The sequence below is a fragment of the Paramormyrops kingsleyae genome, chromosome 18 (genome assembly GCF_048594095.1).
Source record: "Paramormyrops kingsleyae isolate MSU_618 chromosome 18, PKINGS_0.4, whole genome shotgun sequence".
NCBI lineage: Eukaryota > Metazoa > Chordata > Actinopteri > Osteoglossiformes > Mormyridae > Paramormyrops > Paramormyrops kingsleyae.
The window spans coordinates 19,162,048-19,189,975 of NC_132814.1; the positions used below are offsets into that span (position 1 = coordinate 19,162,048).

Here is a 27,928-nt window from a genome sequence, read left to right on the forward strand (position 1 = left end):
TATTATTCTCTTTCTTGAGTTTGAACACATTATGCCATGCACGTTTGCTTATAACTTACCGCCTGTAACATATTTTCTACAAGGATTTCCGTTTAGAACGGAATCGATTTTTTTTTAGATCGTGTAACATCTAGCGTTATCTGTTGCTGACACGTTTTCACAGCCTTCAGGCGGACCTGTCTCGTCAGGAAAATTTATACTAGTGATCATTTGCATTAAATCGTGCGCAGGGGATTTATCGGCTAGAAGCCTTCACATATGCCAATTTATGACATCCCCTCCCCCGTAAAATTTCCATTTGTCCGCATCCCACTTCATTTTTTCTACTCCTGGAAGCTAAAGTATTAGGAATGCATCCTTCTTAAATGATCTGTTTAAATCCTTTAAATACATTGGGATGACAACGGATGAATACTGCTGAATTAAGCATATCCTCGTGCACAACCGTTGGCACTATATTATGTAAACTCTATTATATGAATGTAAAATTTGAACTATATTCCGATATATTTCATAGGTCTACAACATCTAAACAATTCAAGCAATCAAAATACAGAATAATTTTCAGATCAAAAGGATTTATGTTAAAGTAGACTAGATATCTTAATGACCATCTTTAAAATACGCCTATTTTAAAGATGGTCATTAAGATATTTAGGAAACTTTTACTAAACCTTTTGATCCGAATTTTTTTTAAATTTATTTTATCTTCAATTTTCGTGCTTTTAAAATAAATGCGTTAATAATTTTCAAGGTTAAAGTGGTGTTTCTGGTGTAGTGCGTTTAAAAATATAATTCGGCATGAAGAAATTGTAAATATGTACCGCAAATTTGTCTAAAAAGACTTACGTTCTAAAAACTTTGAGTCTATTTCTATTTTAAGCTACCTAATGGCCTACAGCAAATTGTGTCTAGATCAGGGATTTTCCTGTTGTAGTTTACCCACTTATAATCTTCAGATACCACAGGACCTGTTTTGGTAAGTAGTATTACTGTGGTTTACAACCCTGTAAATTAAGATGAAGCCAAAAAATCAAAATGTAAAGCGTCTGTAATTTCCTTATTTCTGTGAATTGAGAATCGCAGGTCTTCCGTATTACACACAAAGGGACGTGGAAATTTAGTCCCTGCGCCAGGGAAAACACGTTTTTGTCGACGCTCCCTTACGCCGACAACTTTCATTGGTTTATTCGATCGCAGAGACACGCCCTCCGCCTTCATTCAGTGTCGGCGCACAGCAGCGGGCTGTCAGCCTGATCTCCGTCCGTCCGCCGGCAGAGCGTCAGCAGCGCCCGCTGGCTCACCTGCGCCCATTCAGCCGTACGGGGATCGCCTCCGCAGCCGCCCGCTTTGGATGTTATGGGAAATACCGTCCGGCTGGCGAATGCAGACTCTGGCCGACGACCACGCTAATTTTCTCCACTTGCTGCTGACGGCGCTGCGGATTGTATTATTTACGTATATATATTTTTTATTTTCCCTTGGTTAAATGATCGAGTTTATATTTGAATTAGTTAATTTATAAAGAAATATTAATAAACGTTCCGTTTCTTCTTATAATGACGAGATATTTAAGATTTCCGAGAAGGTCATTCCTTGGACTTTTATTCCTATTTTCCCTGTCCACCTCTGCATTGTACTTCATATATTCAGCACCAGGTATCGGTAAGTTCCCTACTCCGATTATAGTCCGTGTCATTTCGCCGAATTAACTTAACGACTGGATCTGTTCGCTAAACCCTAGTGCAGTTTACCAGTTGTATTGCATATCCTACCCACCGCATTTAGAAATGTTTATTTTTGTAAATGATATTGAAGCGGCTGCCTTCCGTAGCAGCGTGAGTCAACCCACCACCCTTTCGTGAAGCCGACACCATTCATATGTATAATATATTTTTCTGCTTCAAGCACACCTGCCTTGTCTGTTAATTGTAGAGTCCTCATAAATAAGATCCCTTCTGGGTGTTTGAATGTGTCTAATATTATGTGGTTCGCTGCTTCATGTTCTTGCTGTGGTTGTTCTTGATAACTGTAATTTGCCCTGTAACGTAAGTTGGGACTGGTGTAAGGTTCATTGCAACAGTCCTTAGTTAGATTTTCACATGAAGATGCTGTGTAGACCGATGGGCGCCCTGCCTTGATTTCTTAGATGCGTTATAATCGGATATTTATAAATCTATATTCATCCTTCGAATAGAGGTCAACACTTTAGAAGTAGCCTATGTAGAATAGGACAGTATGCAATATGACTGCAGTGAAACTGGTTTCAAAATAGACATCCCTTTAAACATAGCTTCCAGATATTCACGATTTTAATGTTTTGCCCCACGCAGTGACACATTCCGGAAAGGTGCAGACGATTTCCTTTAATATAGAGCTTCACTTGAAAGAAGTTAGGATTAAACAATAGCAATTTAAACAGCTCATATAAATTTGTACAATATCAGTTATGGAGATGCAGTAACATTTATAGAAGTAAAAAATGAAGGGGACCTGGGAATTTCTCACATGGGATGTCATTCTGGTCTTTCATGTAGTTGATGATGTAATCCAAAATACAACACGGAGTATTTACTCTGCCATGTGTTTCGCGGATTTGATGGCTTTTTCATACCTGGTTATGAAGAGGAATCAGTTCTAGATCATTACATTACATCTTTAATATAGCTGTCCTTTTTGCGGCTCGTGGCTGGGGGTGGGGTGGTAACTGAGCTCCTTGCCGGTCTTTTCCAAATTGCTAATGCACGACCTGGCTGTGGTCTCGTGAGGGGAATGGTCCATCTTAAATGTCCACAAAGAAAATAGAGCATCGGGGTTGTGCATATAGGACAGAACACACTTTGTTATCGAGGGTCTTTTTAAAACATCAGATTGTCTTGGGATGTAGAAGTAGATCTTCTTTTAAGGCTTCCGTTTAGCTATAAACCAGACTTTCTCAAATAGATGGTTGCCGACGATCTCTATTCCAACTTTACCCTTGTCGACTGATGTTTTATCTCGGTGATTTCTGAAAGAAGGTGCAGTAAACGTGTCCGACGACCTTCAGCCGTGTTTGATAAGTACAGCTCTTCTAACCAGGCCTATCTCTTACATTTATTTAGGCATATTTTTGTGAGTGGATGACCAGATAATGAAACAGGCTTTATAGCTTTCTTACTGTATGTTCAATATAAAAATTATGGGGAGTAATAAATGGGGGAGTAGTGCTCTGAGAAGCATTTCAAAACGGATTGCAAAGGCAAATGTGCGTTAAAGCGACCCTGCCAGACCCTCAGCGGTGAGACCTTTGTTTTAACTAACCGTTGGGCGAATAAGTGTAGTGGGGGTCTGGTGTCCCCGCGTCAAGTTGCAAAAAGGTGCCTTTCGTAAAGGATTGGCGAGCTGCGACGGCAGGCGATAAATAATAAATACGTATCTCGGTGAGTGTCGATCCGCCGTGCGTGCGGTGGGTTCCTCTTGGCGGAGCTGGGGTGGGGGCACGCCTGAGTGGATTCTTCCTGTGGGGCCTTGATGAGCTGATTCAAGCCCCTGCCAGGTTAACCTAATTTGCGACAGCTTGTTTCATTAAAGCACCGGCCGATTCCGCTGTTTGCCGACTATTTTTAGACGCGGGAGGAAACGCAGGGTGATTTCCATCACATCAGACTCTCCGGTCGTCCCAGGCAACGCTACTGCCGTATGGGAGACGCTCCCCCCAAAACCTTAAGGTCTCCCCACATCCGTACGATGTAGGTGGAAGTGTTGCTTCGTGCAACTGAACTTTGAGTCGCTTTTATTGAAGCTTGAAAAAAATATCCTTATGGAAATAATTAATCATAAATATCGATCGGCGGAAAGAATGTTATGACACATTGTTACATCACCTTCATATCTTGTGCATGTGGGCCTTAAGTACAATAAAACTTCTACAAAAGAGGGTCGTTCAAACAACACGCTGAATTACAGTCGTTAGATGCATTTATTATGGGTGCGAACAAGGTACAATAACATATAGTGACAGCTGTAGTTTCAGTAGTTTGACATTAGTCATGGAAAATCAGCACAGACTGGTCCAAGTTCCCTTTATCAGTTATCTCCAGTGTGATCTTTGCACGTCCATAAGGCAACAGCAAATGCAAGTTGATGCGAGGCATAGAAAAAAAAGTATTAATGGACGGCGATTTTGTTTAGAATGATTCGTCATTAAGCCCAAAAATCACTCACCATCTTTTTTTTTAATATAAGCCCGCTAATCCGAAACTTAACTGATATAAGATATCCACCCATCCATCCATCTTCCAAAAGGTTTACCCCGCTGAGAGCCACGGGTGTTTACAGGTGAAGCAGGTTAAGCAGAATTCCTTGACTGTGTGAAGTATGTTACGTTGTAGAAGCCCATACACGGAGAACAAGGCAGATACCAAAAATTCAGCTAGGCAGGTAAACCTGGAACTGAACCGAAACTCTTGGGCTGAGAGACAGCCGCAGCTCTGATATATCATATGCTGGTTGGTCACACCTGAATGCTGTCCGACTCAGGGGAAAAGTCCCGTCAACTCGCTCGACACATGTAAACAATTTATGGTCATAAACACCATTCCGTCTTTATTAAGTAATGCGTCAAATATTTTATTGAGAAAGTTGTGCTTAAAAGCAAGTACGCTGCCACTATGAACGCAAAAAGTAATTAATTTAGTCGTTATAGATAGTGTAACAGAAAGATGATATTTTAGTTTCACTAGAAGAATCTAAACACCTGAACATGTTTTTGTTTATAATTTCCGGATCTCAGTTACAACCTAAACTGCTGTGATAAATAGCTACATATTGTAGCTTCTTCCTGTTGTGAGCGGTCGGGGAATCAGGATACGGGAGATCGAAATCCAAAACAAAGGGGGTTTATTCGGGCGGGCAAGCAGGCAGACAAGGGAGCACACGGTAGACAACGTCAATGATAGACCTGGGGAAACAGACTTGAACGCGGACTAAATACAGGACATGACATCAGAATAAACGCAAGACAGCTGGTACACGCGGGTAACGAGGTGGGCGTGGCACACACGAGGACTGGAGGCGCAGGTCATGACACTTACTGATCTTAGTATAACAAATATATCGTGGTTTTTATGTCTCTGCAATGTGGGACCGAGAATGAGGGATACATCTGTGGTGCACGTGACCTTAATATAAAATGGCGAACGTGATGTTACAGCAGTTTGGTAACAGAAGCTGTAGAACTTAGTGCATCTGACAAAACCATCCATCCATTGTCCACCATGGGGTCAGAAAGGATCTGAAGGGAACGCCCTGTATGGGGGGCAAGTCCATGGGTAATTTCATGTAACCTTATGTTTTTAGGAGGGACCCCACCAGACATGTAGTCGGGTAGCAAAATTACCAGTTTGACCCCCCCTCCCCCCCCAGGAAAAAAAACCAAGAACCTCAGGGGGATCTATCGGTAGGGTTGCTGGACACCAGATGAAGTTTATGTATGGTTTGGACCTGGACCTCATAAAGACACAGGATGGACATCAAAACCTCAAGAGGGTGGGGGTAAGGCGGGTTAGACCCCAGCCCTGGATGTGTGAGGCCTCAATGTCAGGCCCGGCATTAGAATAATGAGCTCATATTAAGCTGATAGAGGATTACATGGAGGCATATTACCCTAGTGTTGGTTATGGCTGTTTGGCCAACGAATGGCACTGACTGCAACTGCCGAAATAGTTAGCTGTTGTCTTGCAACTGCAATGCAACTATTTACCAGCTATGTAATGTACGTCGCAATTTCAGTTTTTCAGGTCGCAGGGAACATCTGCCTGGAGAACACACAAATCACCGTACATTGCACTGTGTGCAACCAAATACTATATATTTTTACTTATTAATAATGGAATTCCATGCTATATTTTCTCTGATATTCTTTACACTGTCACTGTTTATTGTTATGTATTATTGTATTTGTTCATGTCTAAATGTCTTCTTGTATTGTAGTGCGTAATGGCATGTGTTATGTTACTACAAACCTCTAGTTTTCCTTCCTTCCTCCAGCCTTTCATCCATCACACAGCTTTTGAACCTGCAGACTCAGAGAGTGTTCCACACTGTGCTATACTCCACTGCGTTTCATGGTGTGTAATTATCTGTCAGTGAGGGAGGTGGCTAGCACGTTTTCTGCAGGTCCAGGCATTGTTCCCGGGGCGACGAGCGGAGTAAACCTGCGATACAGGGAGGGGGAGGGATCTGTGGAGGCCCTAGGCACTTTCGGGCTGCGTGCCGGGCCTGGTGGCAGCAGCATTGTGAGCTGGAGTGACATTGATCCAACATGTTTGCTAACATGAGACCTCTTAACAATCTTATTACAGTATAATGAAGTTGGGCGTCAGCCAGGTATTTCATTGTGACCGAGTTCAAAAGAGAGGTTTAAACCAATACCCTGCCTGATTAATTTCTTATTATTTTTTAGTTACTGGCCCATATTATGTTCTGGCAAAGACGAACAGTTCATTGTGGAAACGCGTGATTTGGTGGTGGCCTGTGACTTTGATCCCATTTCATTCAGCTTTTGCATGATTTGACGGGTCCACCCCTATTTCATACAAGAATGGTATCTTCCCAGCATGAGGTCAGCCTCAAGTGGCACTTGAATGCCGACATTGTCCACGCGAGCCAGCTAGCCCCCCTCCCCTTCATGTTCACGTTACATCCTGGTTGTCAGGACACTGTTTGTAGTTGTCAATTGCGTTTGTCCTCCCTTCCATTGAATTAAAAGACAGCGCTGCTCTTTCAAAACTAGAAATGCTGGCCAATAAGACATTCCCTGGGTTTCTTTTTTTTCTGGGGGGAACTTATTCATGTCCATCTAGGGGTAAATGTAAGAGGTCTAGAGTCTGGTTTTCGTTTCCTAAAAATAAGCGGGAAGTCGGCATGTCATTATCGTCACACGCCTTTGCTCTGATGCTGCTTTCCAGAAGCCTCTTGATTCAGAGCCCACAGCATATATAAATTAGGGGGCTCTTGGTCAGTTTATCTGGTAACATTTTCCAGCTTTCCCAGAATTCCTTCTTAGCTCCCAGCAGTAACTCCTGTCATTTATGCAAGATGATTTATTACTTGGCCACATTGGTGTCACAATTAGGGACAAGACTCGCAGAGCTTGACAGGCAGTTAGATGAGCTCTGGAGAACCCCCCACAAAAGGGGCACAGCGACCGAGGAGGCTTCTGGGAACCGAGCACTTCACCTTCCCAGAGCAATAGCGCCCTTTGCCTGCCCGAGCAGCGGGGTTGCGACTGGGAGCTACACCACACGAGGATGCAATCGGTGATGACAAAGACCCTCCTGAAGCTGCTGCGCTACAACAGGTAACGGAGCCTCGATTACTACATTGGAGTGGTAGTTTCACCAGTGACAGTCTGCAGGGAAGATGAGGGAGCAGCTGGCAGACCGGGGATGGTGCACCAGCCGAGCTGGAAGACTCCGTCCGACAGGGCTACCCTCACTTCCCCCGGGCAGTGCAGGTTGAGCTGGCCCTCCACGCTTTCCTGCGAGCAGCTGTGCCAGCATGCGCGTGTGTTGAAGTCGGACACACTGGTGATGGCCATAGAGTGGGCAGAAGAGGTTGCGGAAATGCCGGACACAACACCGTGTCCACTTCAGATCCGAGCCTGTGCCGTGGAAAAAACAAGAGTGAGAGGAGGTGGATGAGGACATGTGCATTGCTACTCCTGCCGTTTGTCAGCAATCCTGTCCCCAACACCACATGCTCTGTTTCCGCTGTGGAGAGCTGGGACACATCGCCCACAAGTGTCCTGCCCCAGAACCTCTCCCTTGCCTTGAGAAGCATCTAGGAAACGCCGGGTGGGTGGAGCTGTAAGAGAGGAGCAGCACCCACAAGGCACACCAGTCCAACCCCTTCAGCAGCATCCAGGGTGGGCCAACTTGTCGGGGCTAGTAGTGTGTACATCAGCTACCTAATGGATGGGACCCCCTGCCAAGCTATTGTGGACACCATCACCTTGATCTGCCCAGGTGTGCTGCCAGGCACTAACGGGGCTGCTCCAGCTGGCATCCAGCATCCAGCTGGCATCAGTGACTGACGTACGCATGGCCTTGAGGGGGTAGAGACAGCTGTGAGTGATGCAGGCAGGCCACATGGTGGTGCAGGAAGTCTGGTATGCCAACATCTTTGACACCTGCATCATCGGGTTGGCCCTGTTAGTTTGCCTGGGAGCCACCATCGATGTTCCAGGGGCAGCTCTCTGCCTTGGTATGGACATGGTGGTCCTCCTGTGTGACAATCAGCTGGGGATAAGAGGTGGAGAGGTGCCCACCTGGAGGGTGAAGAGAGCAGCCTGCAGCTTCCAAGGGAACTGACACAGCCATAACTGTAGCCTGGATCACGGAAGGGCTGAGGTGATGAGGAAGGACTCCTACCTGCTGTCACTCATGGATGACAGGCTGGATTACATTGCTGGGTTGACGTGGTTCAGCTCCCTGGACCTCTGATACTGGCAGGTTAAGCTGGCCCCAGAAGCCCGCCCCAAGCCCGCTTTCACAATCAGTCACTGTCGGTGCCATTCGGCCTGTACAATGCCCCGGCCACCTTTCAGAGGCTCATGGAGCGCATCCTGGCCCACATCCCCTGGACCCAGTGCATGGTCTGTCTAGACAATCTGATTATGTATGCCCCTGAGTTCACTTGGGCACTCCGGAATCTGGAAACTGTGTTCTCTGTGATCCGGCAAGTAAGTATGTGGCTGAACTCCCGGAAGTGCTCTTTCCTTTCCTTCAGCTTCCTGGACAACTTCATTAGCGGGGAAGGCATGGCCACTGGCCCGGAGTACAGTAGATGTGCGCGGCTGGCCAACTCCACATGCAGTTGTAGAGCTATGCAGCTTCCTGGGGCTAGTGTCGTAATACCGGTGCTTTGTAAAGAACTTCACCAGCACTATGAAACCACTGCACCATTTACAGAGAAGGGAAGTGGCTTCATGTGAATGGAAGCCTGCGTCACAGGATTTAACCAGCTCCGTGTGGCGCTTGCTGATGCTCCCATGCTAGCATACGCAGAGCTGTGTCTTCCTTTTATTCTGGACACGGATGCTAGCAGCGAGGGGCTCTGCACTGTTCTGTCGCAGGTGGGACCCAATGGGGAGCACGTGGTCGCATTTCAGTTGGACGCTCAGTCGGCAGGAGCGCAACTACTACATGAACTCACAGAAACTGCTATCCATGGTACAGGCATGCAAACATTTCTATCCCTACCTCTGATGCTGGCTGTTCCGGTTGCAGATGCACCACTCATCCTTGTCATGGCTCCTGAGCTTCCGTGACCCACAGAGAAAAAGCTGGACTGGTGGTTAGAGATGCTGGCAGAGTTTGATTTTGAGGACCAGCACCAGGGAAACTGCACGGGAATGAGGATGCTCTCTCCCATAGACCCTGCATCACTGCAAGCTGCTGTCATTGTTGCCAGGCAGAGGAGCGGGAGCAGCTCATTGGGGTTGCAGTCACTGTCCACACAGTTCTGGACAACCAGGCCCAACAGGACTTTGATCCCCAGTAGCTCATTGCAGAGCAGAGCAGCGACCCCATGTTGGCCAGGGTAAGGGAGTGGGTAGGTGAGGGCGGGCGACCCGGCTGGGAGGTGATCTCGACCAAGGCCTACCACTCCCAGTGAGACACCCTGTATCAGCATTGGCGATTGTTGCACGGCACAGGGGAGCTGCTGCAGCCACTGATGCCCCGCAGCCTGCACCCTGCTGTGTTGAGGTCAGTACACAGAGCCGTTGGGGCTGGGCATTTCAGGGTTAAAAAAAGATGCTATGGAAGCTGTGACAGCGATTCTGCTGGTAGGACAATGAGCTTTTCGTGCAAGTAGCGTGAGAAGTACGCTGTTGCAGACTGGAGTGCCACCACCACCACAGTGGCAAAACTCCTTGAGGAGTTTCTCTGTTTGTTCGGGCCCCCCAAGGAACTGCATAGTGGGCAGGGTAGAAACTTTGAGGTGCATGTGTTCTGCGAGGTATGCCGCAGCAGGGGATCATGAAGACCCACACCACCTTCTTCACCCTCAGAGAAACGAACTACTGGAGCGGTTTCACTGCTTCCTAGCCTGGCAGCTCCATTCCTGGAGCTGGTGCAGGCAGTCCAGTCCCAGGTCATGCGTGACCATCTGGCTCCGTACCAGCTCACTCAGAGCAGCCATCAGCAGGACCTGGGGTGAGTTCCCCGGCAACCAGGACTGAGGAGAATGGTGGGGGATCCAAGCGACAGAGTTAGACCAGGAACTAGACTAAAAAGTTAGAACCAGAACCAATCCAAAAATCACAGAAGCAAACCACATGAGAGATCCAACACAGCTGTTCAAAGCCAACCCAAGAGAATTGACCACCACTGCTAAATAAGAAGAATAAAACTTCAAGACAGAGCAAAGAGACACTAACCAGACTGAGCTTAAATACACTGATTGCAGGTGTGGCAAATTATACTTTAGGATCATCTGGAAGTGAGTGTGGTCATGGGGAAAGACCAGCCTGCAGTAGGTAAATAGTGAACTGGATTCTAGAACTGGATGGTACAAAACACACCATCTCTGCTAAAGGAATATCTATGATCTAGAACAGTGTTTCTCAAACCAGTCCTCAGGGGTCCCCACATTTTTACTGTCTCCCAGTCCCAGGGAATTGTGAATAATCTCAGAGCACTAGTTTGACAAAAACTGAGCTAGAGTGCCTTGGAACTCCCATCAGATTGATTCACCTGTCTGATATATGACATCTTTGATAAATATGTAAAGGGGTGTTCTCAACTGTCTTTCTCGCAGAAGCAGTTTAGATAAATATCCATCCGTATGCTGACCTCTGAAATTATCTGATGTAAATGTAAATATTACATTCACATAATTTCCCTGTTGTAACTGACATAATCAGCGCTTATCAGTTACAGAACTTGTACTGTGTACATATTGGACTATAAAACACATCACAAGGCAACAGTATTTTAACATTATTCAGTTATCAAATGATTGTCACTGCCATTACAAATGAGCGTTTAGGTTCTACCAATATCACCTGAGTCTCCTCGTCAGTTTGCCCTGACAATGTTTGTTAATGTTAGGCATAGTTAAATGTTCTACTGTATTATTTAATTAGGATAAAAATTGTTGTAAAACTTAATCCATGCATAGTAAGATGGAGCAGGAAGTTTATCTGGGGATAGGCCTTGAATGATTAACTGTCCATTGGTGGAATAAGTAATAATATTGTAGAAGTGAAATGTCACCTGTTATTTCTGCTGGTGAATCAATGACCATGGGAGGCCCAGTAGCATTAATAACTTAACTGGAAATGTTGTAAAGGCGAGCTTTCCATAAATTGAGCAAATAAAAAGTGATGTAATCAAGTAGCTCGACATTAGGACCAAAATTGTGTGATCAGAACAAATGGAGGTTAAAACTGGATAGCATTAGAGGAAGGTTATTACCATTAAATAACAAAGGACAAAATCTGAATGGTTCAGGAATCTGTGATCAGCACTTATTCGGAAATGTACTTTAATGCTGTGCAAGATGAGAATTTCATCACACAGTTAGTACCTTAAATTAACCCTTGTGTTTTTGTAGCTGTTTGGAAATCTTGGGTGATTCTCATGGGTTAAAGCCTGCAGTGAGATAGATAGATAGATAGATAGATAGATAGATAGATAGATAGATAGATAGATAGATAGATAGATAGATAGATAGATAGATGATAGATAGATAGATAGATAGATAGATAGATAGATAGCGAGAGAGAGAGAGAGAGAGAGAGAGAGCGAGCGGGAGAGCTGCGGGTGGTGTTTGCCGCCAGCTTGTACTCAGCATGGGGGGAACGCAGCACCTGTTCACAATCTCTTTTCCGTAGTGTTCTGGGGAGGGCGGGTGGGTGACGTTCCCTCGGTTCCGGTTCTTGATGGCCTTCGATACCTTCCTCAGTGTGAGACTAAACGCCTTAAGGGTTTTCCAGGGAGTGATAAAGAAAATGACAAAGACCAGCCCTAAATGTTGGAGGAAGGGTGGGAGGGGGGATCAGTGCCAGGTGTGGAAGGTGGAGGTGCGGGGTGGTGCCCCACCTAAGGTTTGGGCGGAGTGCTGCACCTCCTCTCCCGGTCACGGCCCCATGGCGACTCCCTCGCCTTCCTCAGGAGTCCGCCTCTGTTCAGATCATGGGAACCTTTGGCGGGTTCTGGGTGTGGTTCTTGGGAATTCCAGAAAGGTGGAACCTTCGCATGGCAGGACCGGGCAGATCCCAGCCCTGGCTGTGCTGTTCACCCACTGCAGGCCACCTGAAGAATATACGCTGAAGATGGTGTGACTGTTCCGATGTTCTTCACCTCAGCTGTGGATGGTCTCCCTCAGCTCTTCGCGTGAAGAATGCCAGTGTCAGATGTTTATCATCAGGCTGCCATTTGGATGTCCTTACTCAAGACTGTCAAGTCTGGGTCTAACCAAAGGCCACCAGCTCCACATGCATGAGGGATTTTATACGCTACCAGTATAAAAGTTTCACCTGGTCACCTATATGAGGACTTGGTGTCCTACAGCCCCTGTAGCTTTAGTCTAATTTTTGAGTCACGGGATGGGAAGATATTGATATTTACGCATATTCAAGTTCCATCCATTCAACCATCCTAATAGCTTATCCAATATAGGATCATATGCGGGTTCACTTTCTCATGAATTTTGTGCTGAAATGTCAACTCACGGAGGCTACAGCCCTCTTCATTTGCATTTGACACCTGTGGTTTTTCCATCGGGATCTTGCTGCTGTAAGGCATGGCCACGTCGCTCCTGAGCGACTACTCCAGTTCTCTGGAATGACAGCTGAGCCCCGCCCCCTCCCGCTGATTGGCAGGGAGGTAAGACAGGGTAGGCATAGCACACTGCAGGAGTAATATGAGGACTGGCACATTTTGCCATGCAAACGACACGGTTGTGGTGACTCGGAGTACCACTGCTCGATCAGGTGGATGGAGGATAGGGGTTTAGTGCTGAGGGGCTGAGCTACGCAGCCCTGGTGGTGCCTCAGTTAGTGGTGATTCCTGCTGTTATAGGTGTAATAGTGATATTCATTTTCTAGGGATGCTTGCTGTCTCTCTATTTCAGTGCAACAGATTACATATATAACAGAAGGGCAGATGTTTCGGGAGGTTGTTGGTTCGAATCCCAGGGCTGAGAGACTGAAGCCACTATTGGGCCATAGAGCAAGGCTCTTAACCCCCAGCTCCAAGGGCACTGCATGCTGGCTGACCCCACGCTCCCACCAAGCTGCTCTCAAGTCAGGAAGTCCTAAGGCTCTGGCGTGCGTCGCCCCGGCAACGACGGTGCACGAGCACGTAATTGTTGGTGCCGCAGCGACAGCGAATGCGGTATCTGCTGGCAGCAGGTGTGGAGTGCGTCTCCTTCTGGGAAGCAAACACGTCCCTTACACTTACTATTTAATGACAGGCTGGAATGTACACGGACTTGGGTTTCCATATCGGTTACTGTGCTAGCTGGCCTTTCCCCCGGCCGTGTTCCCTCTTTGTCACTGACTAATCGGTGCTGTACCGCGGCCCATGCAATCGAAATCACCTCAGCCACCCCCCACCCTCCCCCCCCCCACCCCCCAAATGTTTCAAAAGCTAAATAAATAGCTAGCGAATAGATTCGGAAGGTGGTAGCTAGCTAGCTGGTTAGCAAAACATGCAGCATCAGCATCTCCTAAATAAGGAAGGTGCTTATTTAATATTTAGTGTAATGACTGTTTATGGCCAACAGGGGGCTCCCAAATCTCAGGGGCCCCAAGCAAATACGTGGTTAGAGTGGTAGTAAAGACTACCGCTTCTTGCATCATGGGCTCGCTGGGCTCGGCCTGGCGTGAGATGGGCACCTGCCATGGAGTAAAGAATGTTTCTGTATTTTCTTCTTGTAGTGGTTGCCCCCGGCTATGGGAGAAGCGGCCCCCCGACCTTATAACTGAAGCACGTGCTTGTTAAGACTGCATAGCTGTTTGTTTTTTAGCAACTGGAGTTAAAGAGCAGCAGCTTGTCTGGGATATGCAGAAACTGTACTGCCTACCCTCATTATTAAGATGTCAAAGGGCGTGGTAGACCTGTTTTTTTGGTTGGATGGGGGCATTTATTTTGGGGCCCCCACACACACAGACATAAAGAATGCAGCCCCGTCTTGCTGCCACGTGTGCTCACATCCCAATGCAACACTCACACCCTTAGCCAACGCTGTCTGGATTCTCCAGCTGCCTGGAAACTCATACAAACCGCTTGGGTGTTAGATCCGTGCCCTTCCATAGAGAGCACAGGTGAGTTGCTGGAGAGGGCTGCTGGTAGTTAAGCAGGCCAGCAATTCAAATGTGCTAATAGGCTGAAGCATCTAGTTGTTTTTCTTACTCACTGTCATGGCACAAATTCCACTCCTATCACTTTGCATTTAATGCTTTAACATGGGCTCTGTGGCCAGCACTGTGCTCTCACATCTCTGTGGGTTTAAATCCTGTTCCCAGAGAATTCATGTTAGTGTGGGTTTCCTCTGGGTACTCTAATGGTTTCCGTATCTAAATTACTTTGTGTGCGTGCCTGGGGAGTCGAATGCGACCTATATAGATTATACGTCAATTTTCCATTTTATTTGGTACGCGTTTGCACTGAGACTGGGGACAATCCCAGCATGAAGCAGGGAAACACCCTGGATGATATGCTCGCCCACTGCACGGCACACACACACACCCGGACAATTACACCCCAGGGCACTTTAAAGAAACCAGCCGATCCTAAATGTATCCATTATATACCGAATACAAAAGTGGTACTACTCCTCTCCAGAGCTTTGTATAGAAGTACTTCTGCAGCTTTGTAAGCCTCAGTGTCTGCTGAGAAAGTTGTCAACATCAATCGATAGTATTCACACACAAGTGAGGAGGTTTGGATAAAGCCGACAGCCAGGAAGGGAGTGCGGAGCTTCTGCCCAGATGCATTTACGGGACTCTATCGATCGATACCTTTTTAGCATTAAATGCGATAGTTTAATCAGTGAATCAATACAATAGTAACGGGAAATCTTCTCAGGTAACTTTGGTGCTCGTTGTGTGTCAGTTACAAATAGCCTTAGTGTATTTACGATCGGAGTAAATTAGATGAAAGAAGTTAAACGGAGGACAGTAACCAATGAACGGCAACGAGTCCAGGGGTGTGTCCTTGTTGTTTCGTAATAAATGGAAGGACGAAAACACGGAATTAATAATTAATCGGGCTTGTGGAAAATGTATCGATGTGGGAGATTTGTGCGCCCCATTTGCGGTAGCCCGGAGGGGTAAAGAGGGTGATCCTTTTACGGGAGCAGTCATCGATTGCAGAATCTGCGTCCTCCCGTTTGAGTCGAGCTATATGGACAGGATGTGCACGGATTCCGATCGCGATTTGTGTGACATTTGGGTGATGACGCTATATACTGTACAGTACTAACCACACTGCAGTAGTGTATGAAATAGTGAAGGCTTAGTCAGAACTCGTTTGGTGAAGGGATCTATCTATCTATCTATCTATCTATCTATCTATCTATCTATCTATCTATCTATCTATCTATCTATATCTATCTATCTATCTATCTATCTATCTATCTATCTATCTATCTATCTATCTATCTATCTATCTATCTATCTAATCTATCATTACTGAAACTTGTACATTGCTTCCATATTTCTCCTCCATGAAGGCTGCTCTCCAGCCAGTCTGGCTATCAGAGTGAAGTGAAGATGCGTTCATGCTGTGATACTATACTGAATACTAATTATGGCAGCAATCCCAGCAGCCTGTTTTACAGCCTGTGCATATCAGCCAGCTCCTTTCTATGGGAGTTGCCAGCCCCGTCATGGTGGATGTGTTTTACATTTGCATGTAAAATGACGGGGAAATGAGTTCATCGTTCTCTGTCTTTCATAGACACAATTGATATAGACTGGAGTGTCTCAGGCTGGATATTCCTCATGTTTTGTTATTAAATTGTATATTTTTACCGGTTAGACCTTTCAGGGCTGTGTTTTCAATTGTTCTTCCTTATGTGTCCATTGTTGGTTGTAGTTCTGGTTTGTAGGCCTTGTCATTGTCAGTTTGCTGCATCCTTTTGAAGCTAAGCTACCTATCCCAAGTCCTGTCATATGTAGCCAAGAGAACAGCAATCTTAATGTCAGCCAATCAAAATCCATGGATTAAACTGACGACTGATTTCATTGGTGGAGCCACATCTTTGACTTGGCTTCCCTTGTCATCACTTCCAGAGATGTCCAATCCATTTACAGTCATTATTTTAAGTTGGCTCTGTAATGCTAACATGGCTGCAGGATAAAGTGCTGTATTTTAACTTGATTATTGAAATGTACATCGTTATGGTGTGGTTCATGAAACAGTAGCTGTTTCGAGGGAGTCACACAAGATATGTGACTGTTGTCTGCCTGTCCGTCTCAGGTGTTTTGTTCCTCGATTCCCAGTTTTCCAGAAAGGTTGGAGAAAAAATCCCAAGTATGAGGCCTCCTTCTCTAAGGGTTGACAGTGTAACATGTTTTGACGTGTAGGGGGAGGGGCTTTCTGTGCTGCTTCCATTCGTTCAGGTTCTGCCAACAAAGACCCCCCTGCGTCGGTTTATATTAGGATGCGTCCGGAGTCTCCATAGCGGTGGGCCTTTTCATAACCAATCAAATCATTCATGCTGAGTGATCCGGAATGCTTGTGGACCTCAGCTGATTGGCCCAGAATGCTTAGGAGGTTCAGCTGATTGGCCCAGAATGCTTAGGAGGCTCAGCTGGTCCGGAATGCTTAGGAGGCTCAGCTGATTGGACCAGAAAGCCAAAAGACCAGTTCTAAAAGGGAGAGTAACAGTGTAAACAGTCTTGGGTCACACTAGTAAAGACAACACCAAACCTCAGGTACGTCTGGGCTAAAAATCAGGTCTCTCAAGTTCCAATTCAGAATCAAGTGCCACTATTGTCATTATACAGGTAGCAGGTGCAACGAAATTCCATCTTCACATATCCTGTCTATCTCTCTTGTAAGACATGCATATATATACATGGTGACAGTAATGCTTGGGGTCAAATCCAGGCACAGTTTTTTGGGTTTAAAGGCTTCGCTCAAGGGCCTTGCTGTGATCATCATTGACAGCTATGGGATTCAAACCAGTAACATTCTGGATACAGGCAACTAACCCACTGGATAACATAATTTTAACTGATAAAATACATTGATCTGGGAGGAAGGCAGACTGTTGAGATGCGCACGCACTCACACACACAAACACACCCACACACACACATACAAACAAAAATACATTGATTTTAATGTGAACAGTAATGGAAACACCTAATTGGGGAAACGCTGCACGACACCATGATCACCCAGACGGTAGGAATTCTTTATGCGTAATCTGAGCCCTGGCTGTTCCTCAAAGCAGGCCAGCACGCGGCTGTTTGGCAGCAGGCACGCACTATTAAGCTAAAGAAACACGCTGACCGGCCAAACTCACGCACACTGAGCACACACATTAAGATTCCGCTCCCGGCTCCTTTGTAGTTCAGATAGCAGGAGCCACGAGATGAAGTCCGTTGCCCGGTGGTTTCCATGGAAACCCCAGTCGTAGAACACTGGCCTTTTTAACAGTAACTGCAGTATTACAGTAGTACAAAAAGAACTTAGAGTCTGCACAGGTGCTGGCATTTTCCGAGTGGTTTACTTGAAGTCTGTGACAGTGGCTTTTATCTTGTATGATGCCTGTGGGCCCCAGAGTTCAGGAAAAACTGCTTTATGCGCCAGTTAATAAAGGTGAATCACAGGTCAGTTCAGTGGAACTGCGGATTTGCCTTGCATTTCAAGAATCTGTGTTTACATACATGTAAGGGTAGGGGTGTGTGTGTTTGTGTGTGTATGTCCTGTGATATGATACACTATTGATATGCCAATTTGGTACATACCTGGAATGACAGTGACCTGAACTGGATAAGCCTTTGGATGGAAGTGATTCACTACTCTAGCCATTCACAACTTGCCCACCAGAGCACTGATGTCATGTGACTCAATCAGAGAAATTCCACCTTGGGTAAATCTTTCCAGGCCCTGCAATGGCATCCATCAACATGCTTTAATACCGATTGCGGTGTGCATGCTTTTGTCGGTTAGCAGTCTGTGTCCAGAAAGTCACTGGTTTGAATCCCATGACTGGCAAAATAATCATGTCATTAGTGGACCCTTGAGCAACGCCCTTGACCCCAGAAACCTGTCCAAGGGTTCGGGAAGAATGGCCGACCCTGCATTCTAATCCCAAGTGTTGCTGGAGCGTAAGATGAGATGTGTGGAAACCAAGAATTCCTACGTATTTTTGTGCAAAGGCAACATGGCAAATAAAGTATCATCGTTGTCATTAAATTTCTTCCCCCTAGAGGTGATTCATCCAAGATCATGAGCAATGTTATCTATGATGACACTCTCCCCCCCCCCCCACTAATAATGACAGACCTAAAAGGATGCCAGACCACTGGAGATATGGTAACCAGATGAGGCTCCAAGGCTGTCAATGACCAGGCTCCGGTCTCCTCCAGGGGGCGCTGACTTCTGCCTCACTAGGCTTGTGTTTAACCTGGATAAGTCACTGTGACGTTCCAGGACGAGTTCGTGACTAACAGCGAGCCACTCGGCATATTGGACATGGGAAAAGTCAATGGGCCAGGCGACACGGTGGCACAATGAGTCAGTGAGTCCTCCTGTCACTCGAGGTCTGCCTGGCAGATAAGAAGAGTCACTTTCCACAGCTGTCTTTGTTTAGCAGCATTCTGAGAAGACGGCAAAGATGACCAATCGTTGTCATACTCCTGATAAATGTCATCATGCCCCTTACTCACTGCCTGCCTTCACCCCCCTCTCCCCTCAGTGAACGAATACCTCTTCATGGTCCAAGCCCGCGGACTCCAGATTCGAGAGAATGTGAGAAGCATTGGGGTCCAGGTCTTAGAGCAGATGGTTCGGGGAGCCTACAGCAACAACACAGGTACTGTGATGCAGCAAACCTGATGAATCCTGGGTATGTAGGGGTCAGTGGGCGGCCATTTTGAAAATGACTCCACTGGTACCCCAAGCCATTATTTGTCTGGGATATTGACCACAGTTTTTAATATTTTTCTGGAAGTCCTATCCGATCCGCCATGGATCATTTGATGGCCCTTCCCCCAAGGGAGAGCTGACGACTACCACACACTTTCCCCGATACTCAATCAATCAATCAGTCAATCAATCAGTCAGTCAAAGTCTTATTTGTCACACACGCAGTTAAACTCCGTAAAATGTCTAGTGACATGCTTGGTTGTTTAGATCCAGGTTTCCCTCGTCAGTGTGTGTGTGTTGGTATCCCTCGTCAGTGTGTGTGTGTGTTGGTTTCCCTCGTCCAGATTATGCCTACGACTTCAATGTCAGCGAGCTGCACATCCAGACCACCACCTACCTCCCGGAGGGCTACACATACCTCCCCAGCCAGAGATGTCCTTTAAAGCTTCCATCTATGAGTAAGGATGAGCTCCTTCTTGCTGTTCTATGCTCTCTTCTATTTCCTACCGGATGGATGTATGGGTGGATGGATGGATGGACGGACGGACGGACAGATAGATAGATAGATAGATAGATAGATAGATAGATAGATATATATATAGATAGAAAGTAAGACAGATAAATATAGTCAGGCAGACAAGACAGATTCCTGGGTTGGCAGTGTGATCCCAAAATTGGGCCCTTGAGCAAGGCCCATAAGCCCAATTGCTCCAGAGATGGCTTTCTCCTTTATGCCAGTTTCATGAGGTGGCGTCCTGGGATGCTTTTCCAGCTGTCCTGAGGGCCAAACTCCTCCCAAACCGTCTCTACCGTGCTTACTGTACTTGGCCAGGTCATGTGTTGCGACACGATCACTCTCCTTTGTAGGCAGCTTGGTGTGTCCAAACTAGGACTGTACATAAATAAACACAAACCCGTTGGGACCTCATGAGTCCGTGTGACACCCTGCCCTTTCTGCATGTGCCCATCAGAGGGACGGGTGGACGTCAACATGAGCGAGGTGGCCCTGTCGGAGGTGGAAAGGACCCTGCTGCTGGAAGACCCCAGCTTGGCCCTGGGGGGCCACTGGAAGCCGCATGACTGCATGCCACGTTGGAAGGTGAGGGGAGGCCCTATTGGGGTGGGTGGGTGTTGGGGGGGCCTTCTAACTTTGGCCCATTAAGGGGTAAAATATGTTAATATTGCAGCATGCATTTCAAACACCCCTTTGGAAGCTGTTATTTCATAAACATCCTCATTTGATTGTCCCATCACAGGCTTGCTGGTTTGTAATTATATCTTTGTGGGGACTCTCTATTTTTTTCTATGGGGAAAATTCTGATCCCAACATGACGACCTTAACCCCTACCCAGCCCTAACCTTAACCAAAGTAACGAAATCGGGGTTTTTTTTTTTTGTGCCTTATGTATTCTTTAAGAGTATTTTTAACACCTAACCCCATGACGCCAGACGCTAGTTCACCCAGGCAAGGCTGTTTCCCGCCACTATGTGAAGATTAACCAGGCAAAAAAAACATATAGGTTTCTTATTCAAGGAAAACAGAGAGAGAGGGAGAGAGAGAGAGCGTGACCTGTAAATGGATTGGGTGAGCCTGTCATCACGCCTGACAAGTTTCCTGGGGGTGGCGGGGAAACAGACCTCCATCACTTCCTGTGTTCTCCCTTTTACATTATCACACCCACACAGGGTGTGCTCTGTTTGCAGAAGGTAACTTGAGCACTAAGGCAATGTTCGCCTTCATTTCGAAAGCACAATAATGGGCCAATTTGGACAAACAAGCAATCAGCACAAGGCACTGAGCCGTTCACCTCGTGTCGGGAGAGGGGATCACACACACAGACACACACAGACACACTTCTGATGCTGACCGTGCCTGTGATGGTATAACGTGTAACACTCCTCACAGTAAACATTAGCTTTTGAGAAAAGGATCTCACGGTACGTCATAGGAGTCCATTAGTTTTCTATATACTGATACATTTTGGACTTTGCTTAATGTTTTACTGATAAATTTACGCTGGCCTGGTTCACCCGCTGTCGCCTGTGTAGTCACAAATAAAGTTTTATATTATATTATAGCCTAAAAGTAGGGGGTGGCTTAAGGGTATTCCTGGGGGGGCTGTGAGGTCGAGGTATTAATTGTCACACCTGATCCCAGGTGGCCATCCTGATCCCATTCCGGAATCGCCACGAGCACCTGCCGATCCTGCTCCGACACCTTGTCCCAGCTCTCCAGCGACAGCGGCTCCAGTTCGGTTTCTACGTCATTGAGCAGGTACACCTCAGTTACCCCACACAGCCTGCAGGGGGTGCCACACTTTCCAGAGCACGCCCCCGAGCACCCACGTACTTCACACAATTCCAGTCATTCTGGTCTGTGTTCCTGATGGGGAAATTCCTTCCGCTTACACAAAGCCAAACTTAACTCACTCTGTGTGACTGTGAGGATGAATTCCAGATTAGCCCAGATTTCCGTCCTTCCTGGCACTAAGAGTGATAAAAAAAAAAAATCCACGTTTGTAAGGAAATGCTCCCCCATGTGGTGGGAATGCACATATGTCTGGGTTCTACTGTTTTGCTGTAAAATTGACACTGCAAGGTAGCTACCGAAAAACAGATGTGATGGGGAAATCCCAACAAAACTAACACAAACCTCTTTTACAGAAAGTGCTAAAAGCTTGAGTTTGCTTTTTTTTCTGAATGAAGTTAGGAGTTGTGTGGGTTCTCCTGGACAGGCGGGCACCGAGGCCTTCAACCGTGCCATGCTGTTCAATGTGGGCTTCCGGGAAGCAATGAAGGACCTAGACTGGGACTGTATGGTCTTCCACGACGTGGACCACATCCTTGAGAACGACCGAAACTACTATGGCTGCGGAGAGATGCCGCGGCACTTTGCTGTCAAGCTCAACAAGTACTCATACATGTGAGTGCAAGCACCCCCCCCCCAAAATGCTAACACACATACCGCACTTTCAAGATCAATACGCCTACTGCTTCACAGCTGCTTATCGCTTCTAATAACACTCAGCTCGATATTATTTAGCAGTGTAGCACATATTTTCAAGCTCCTACCGTGACCTTTACCAAAGGAATGGTAAATAGTGGTTTATAAAGCCAGTAATAAGTGGACACTGAAAATGCATTAATGGTGACTCCTAGAAAGTCAAGAGTCAAGAGAAAGTCAAAAGCATCGGGGTCCAGAAAAGAGTCGAGACCAGAAAAAGTGAAGACTATGGATTATAGAACTGGGAGGGTGAGCGGTTCTGGTCATATGACTGAGCTGCTGGATGCAGAGGATTGAGCAATAACTCTAGGACACAGCACAGTGAAAAGCTGAAGTCACATGACGCATCTGCTACATGCGGTGGACCAAGTCATAGTGGTCAGGTGTCCCATCTCTTGGACACAGCTGATTGCATAATCGTGGTCAAGTGACTTGTGCTTGTTGCATTAGACTCATACGTAGTCAGGTGACCCAGCTTCTGGAAGCAGCAGCCTTTGAGACTGCAAGTGCAGTGCTTTGGGTCAACATGTGAATCCATCCTCAGTGGTCTGATTCATTTCCATCCATGCATCTACAGTAACTGCCTATCTGGTACCCAGCTGTGGAATTAGCCAAAAGCCAATTCCAAAATACAAAGTGATAAAAGACATGCATTCAGGATGCACCCATTCCCACCCATTGTTGAGTGTCATTATCCTTTTGTCCTTAAACCACAGTACTTATCGCTGCATTATTATCTCTATTATGATCTTCATTATCTTCAGTGGTTACTTCATCCCTTTTATGTGAACACGGCGTCTAACGGAAGAGCCGTGTTCACATAACACATACAGCCTGGTTACACCTAACAGTTTGCTAACAGCTTGTCTGCGGGTTGACGTGAGCGTTGGCCATTCTGAAATCTGTGGCAGAAGGTACAGTTGCATCCAAGTCAGTAATGCCAAGTTCAGCAAGAGCTTCTTCCCCTTATGCTACCCATCTTACCCCCCACTTTATCGTGAGAATACTCACCCGACTAACCCACACTGATCACTTTAACTAATTATAATTTATCCTGTTATTATCAGCCAACAGTCACTATATTTATTCCACTCCTTTAAGCTGCTATGACTTATTGTTTACACACATTGCACTATGTATATAAACCCCTGTGTCCAGCCACCTGTTTCACACTGTCCTGTGTTTTGAACTTTAAGTCCTGTTAAACCCTGTAATTGTCACTTGCTGTATGTCACACTCTATGTGGTCCTGAGGGACAATATTTCATGATACTATATACCTGTATATTGATGGTATAACAATGTTGCCCATTTGACTTGACTTGACTTGACCTTCTGGTCTGTTTTTCCCCCTCAGGCTGCCATACGGCGAGTTCTTTGGTGGGGTCAGTGGCCTTACCGTCGAGCAGTTTCGAAAGATTAACGGCTTTCCCAATGCCTTTTGGGGCTGGGGAGGTGAGGATGACGACCTGTGGAACAGGTACGACTGCTGGCACCTCCCTTAGTGTCGGTACACGCCTTTGGTATAAATGTAGAATATCACCATGCTCCACCCGCTACTCAGCATCTGACTGTCATCCAGAGGAATTCTCATAATTACTTACAAGGAAGCACTGTGATTCCATTCCATTTGTTTGGTTTGATCAAGTGAATCACAAGTTCTCCGATCGCCCTGTACTTCCTACCATTAATGGGCCGTCCTCACTGGGCTCTCTGCTCATTGGCTCTGCTCAGTTCTGTGGGCCGGAGTTGGGTGGAGCATATGCCCCGATACATGGCAGATGTCTTGTCTCTCGCAGGGTCCAGTTTGCGGGCTACACCGTGAGCCGCCCCTCAGGCGATGTGGGCCGCTACATGTCCATACCACACCATCACCGTGGAGAGGCGCAATTTCTGGGCAGGTGTGTACCACCCCAAACTCCAAGAAGCACCTACGACGGCCCTCTATGCAGTACCGTGCTTAATCCTCTCCCTTTGGTCCCCGTAACAGATACACCCTCCTCCGCCAGTCCAAGAAGAGGCAGGAGGTAGATGGTTTGAACAACCTGAACTATTCACCCAGGATCTCCCGAACTGCCCTATACACCAACATCACTGTTCACTTGACCAAGGAGCTGGCCCCAGTGGCTGACTACTGACCCCTCCCTGGAGGTCATGGGGGTTTAGGGATAGGGGATGGAACTGGCTGAAACCATCTGTCCAGGGAATGATCATCTTCTGAAGATATCAGATGGCGCCTTTCTTAAAGGAGACAGGTTTCCCAAATCATCAATGCACACGGACATTGGGCAACATGACACTAGCACTGGACGTTCTTTTCCGGGTTTTGGGTCACTCCGCGTCTCTGTGTTTGGCTCCAGGATTTTGCCGGGGAAACGCCTCACACACATCTGCCTTCCACATCTTATTTTGGGCCTTGCTTTTCGACGGCAAATTCTCAAACCAAGTTTACATCCAGTTTCACACTGAAACAGCCGAAAACTGGAGGAGGTACTCTTGCCAGAAAAGTCTCCTTCGCCACTGGCCAGAAAACGCCAGATTCTGACAGGGATCAATGGGAAATGCCATTTTCTCCGCCACACACGGAATCCGTTTTTCACCCATACAGCCTTCCGTTATCAGTTCACCCTGAACTGATATGAGAAAATATCTAATAGCTTATGTGGATCTGATGAACGCTAAAGCCCCCAGGATTTAAAAGGCATCAAGAGAACACTTGTATTTATTTAGCAGATAGTTTTACCCAAAGTGACATACATTTATTTTTGAGACAGCATGGTTAGCTAGTCCATGGAGAAATTGCAGATTAAGGGCCCTGCTTAAGGGTCCAATGGTGAAATTGCTCTGCCGATGCTGGGATTCAAACCTAAGCTGTTGAGCCACACTCTACCCCAGGAAATGCTGGCCAGCAGTGCTTTGTGGGTTTATGCTCCACATCAGAAGGGCATTATGCTCTGGGAACCTTTTCCATTTTGGGGAAGTTGAGGGCTTTGGTGGCCAGAGTTCTGCTATGATGCAGAGCCGCTGCAATTTCCCTCTGTTAAAAGAGGGTGGTGATTCCCAGGAGACCGGACTGAGCAGAAGTTGGACGCTGTGCCCTTCCCCGCCATGCGAGGGGTCTCCCAGAGTGCACCAGGCCGTCAGTCACCCCCACCAGACAGGCGGACGAGATCAAAATCCAAGACTGTGAAATGACACTTTGGGAGAAGTCCGAATGACTGCAGAAGCCCGCAGAAATCAGATATCCGTCCCCTGTCATCAGATCCACCTGCGTTTAGCTGTTAGATGGTATCTTCCTGACATAGAGCCATCGTTTGTCTGTAAATGCGTGCGTAAGTGTAAACCTGTATGTGTGTGTAAACGTATATGTAGATGGTTTCTTCTATACTCATTTTTTTTTTTGCTCTTTTCCTCAAGTTGCAAACTATTTTTTGAGCAGCTGCGTTGTATACTTAAAATCCTGTAAAGGGAGACGGACGGTGAGCTGTGTGAAATTCAGCATGTTTACAGTGTTTCTGTCTCACTCCCTATATATATCTCCTGTGGACAGCGTGACTCCACCGTACTGAGGTGGACAATGACCCGGGCGACCAAGTAGATCAGGAACCAATGCGCTTTTGTGAATTTCTAACTTAATGATTATTCCGATCTTTTCCTTAATCTGAGATCCCAAAATTCCTGCTGCTTTTTGTGTGGAATATTCAAGATGACTTTCTAGCTAGAGGCATGCTAGAAGAAACCAATGAGGGCACATACTCTTTGCACAGGATACAGGGGGTTTTACTTACTCATCTGCTACTTTTTACCCACGTTTACATCCGAATCTGAATCCGCGTGTGCTCAGAGACAGACCGTTCCTGGTATACATGCTGCAGCCGTTTCTGAATGCATTGGGGCAGTGCTGTAAACGCTGAGTCATCCTGTGCCAACATCGTCTGGCCAATGGCATTACGGGCCGGCTGTCCTTAAACCCGACCCCAGTGTGACTCCTTGCCCGGACCTCAAAGCACCTGAGGAGATTCACACAACGAGTCTCCCTTCATGGCTTTGCATTGAACAAAAACACCTCGATCATAGAGTCAACGTTATTTTTTTGGCATAGAGGGAAGAATTCCTTCGTGCCATTACAGAGGCTGGCCTCTACTCGTTTTATTTATGGACTTTTTAAAATTACCTTTCATCAATTCCGTTTTGCTTCAATGATTGCAATTTGGCCTGAGGAGTTTAGGTTAAATACTTCAGCTGAGTGGAAGAAGTGATGTGTAAAATCGCAGCGCTGAGTGGTATAGCTGGGGAGCAAAGGCTCCATGTCCTGCGGAAACTGGGGGGGGGCAGCCTTGTGCTCTCACCAGCCAGACCCACTTCTCTGCGTCTTATCAACGGTGCTGCTCTTGAAGACAAGTCACATTGTGCTGACCGGAGGCATCATGATAGTATCTTTGTTTTCCTTTTAAAAAAAAAGGAAAGCACAAGTTGACAGCACAGAGCCAATCTTAAGGAAGTGCTCAGTGAGGGTGGGGGTTGTTGTTTTTTTTGTAGAAAAACACAATATGTGGGCACATGTAGCGGCCACTATTTCAGAGCGGGGGAGTGTCCCCAAAAGCGTGGTCCCGGCCAGTTTTGGCTGATTCTGGATTCATGTCTGGGGACGCCATGACCCCGCTGAAATTCCCCACGTGCCTCGTTTCTGTGAGAGCCATGATGGATTTGGTTTCCTGCCAGCCCAAATGATGGACCCCCGGTCCTGATCGACTGGCAGCCTTAAATCTTTCATGCATCCTAATGTTCTCATGTGTTATTCTTTAATTTTATATGAATAAATATTTTAAAATGTATATCTGTTAATGGTCACTCGTCCACGTCTCATTGTTGCGTGTCATCAGTATAAGAAACTAGACCTAATGAGGATTTTTTTTTTTTAAATGGCTTCCTTCTCAACTCTGTGCCATTTATCAAAACCGTAACATTCCACTACACCCCATCCTGCCCTCCCATGCGCGCGCACACATACAACACACAGAAACATACACACAAACACACACTTCACGTTGTCAACCTCCACATGTCGTTTGTGGCGTCCCCTCCCCCACACTTAAGCGAAATTTCGCGCCAAGTGTGGCAGACGCACAAATGTCCAGTGACAGCAAGATGGGCACCATGATGTGGGACTGGCAGGACGAGGCATTTTTATTGGGGGGCGGAACGTTATTTTTAAATGGAAAGAGGAAGGGTACGGAACAGGACCGAGAGAACACAGGAGCACATCGAATAAATGTGCTGTGTTGGTGAAGAGAGGAATGAATTAGCAAGCACATGCGTGTGATGTGGTAGTGAAAAAAATCCGCTCCCCGATTTGTTGGTCCGCTGGCGAAGTGGAACGTTTTTAGCTTTAACGCGGAAACGGGGGAAAACACGCATGAGGTGACCTACCCCAGGTTCTCACAGAGTCTGTTCAAACAAGACGCCGCGTGCACCGGGATCGCTGGGTGGGTACCCGCCTCTGAATTCGACTCGAGCCACAAGCGAAAAAAAAAAACATTCGTATCAGTGTTACGTGTTTTGTGTAAACCTGCATATTGCTGTCTTTTGAGTTTTTTTTTAATCACTGTTATTGTTCAGTCACATCAATAAATTTTGAAAAATGGGTGCTGTCGTGCATATCTATTTCTATAGCGTGAGCAAGGTATAATCCACCCCTCCTTCGATGCCACCGGTCTTTATACTTTCCCTGATCTGCCGCGTGACATCAGCTGACATGGGGACGTCACGCCGTCTGCGCGTGCTGCTTCCATTAGGCCTACCTTGTCAGGCGGCGACGTGTGGTTACT

General features: G+C 46.6%; 1 protein-coding gene across 1 annotated transcript; it reads left to right on the top strand.

Moving 5' to 3' along the window:
- The first annotated feature begins 1,238 nt into the window (after window positions 1-1,238).
- On the top strand, window positions 1,239-27,744 carry b4galt5 (UDP-Gal:betaGlcNAc beta 1,4- galactosyltransferase, polypeptide 5). Its single transcript, XM_023798877.2, has 9 exons — window positions 1,239-1,665; window positions 18,928-19,044; window positions 19,442-19,555; window positions 20,069-20,196; window positions 21,256-21,372; window positions 21,833-22,020; window positions 23,458-23,580; window positions 23,900-24,001; window positions 24,091-27,744. The coding sequence occupies exons 1-9, from the start codon at window positions 1,560-1,562 to the stop codon at window positions 24,236-24,238; spliced, it is 1,143 nt and encodes a 380-aa protein (XP_023654645.1). The 5' UTR covers window positions 1,239-1,559; the 3' UTR covers window positions 24,239-27,744.
- The last annotated feature ends 184 nt before the right edge of the window (window positions 27,745-27,928 follow it).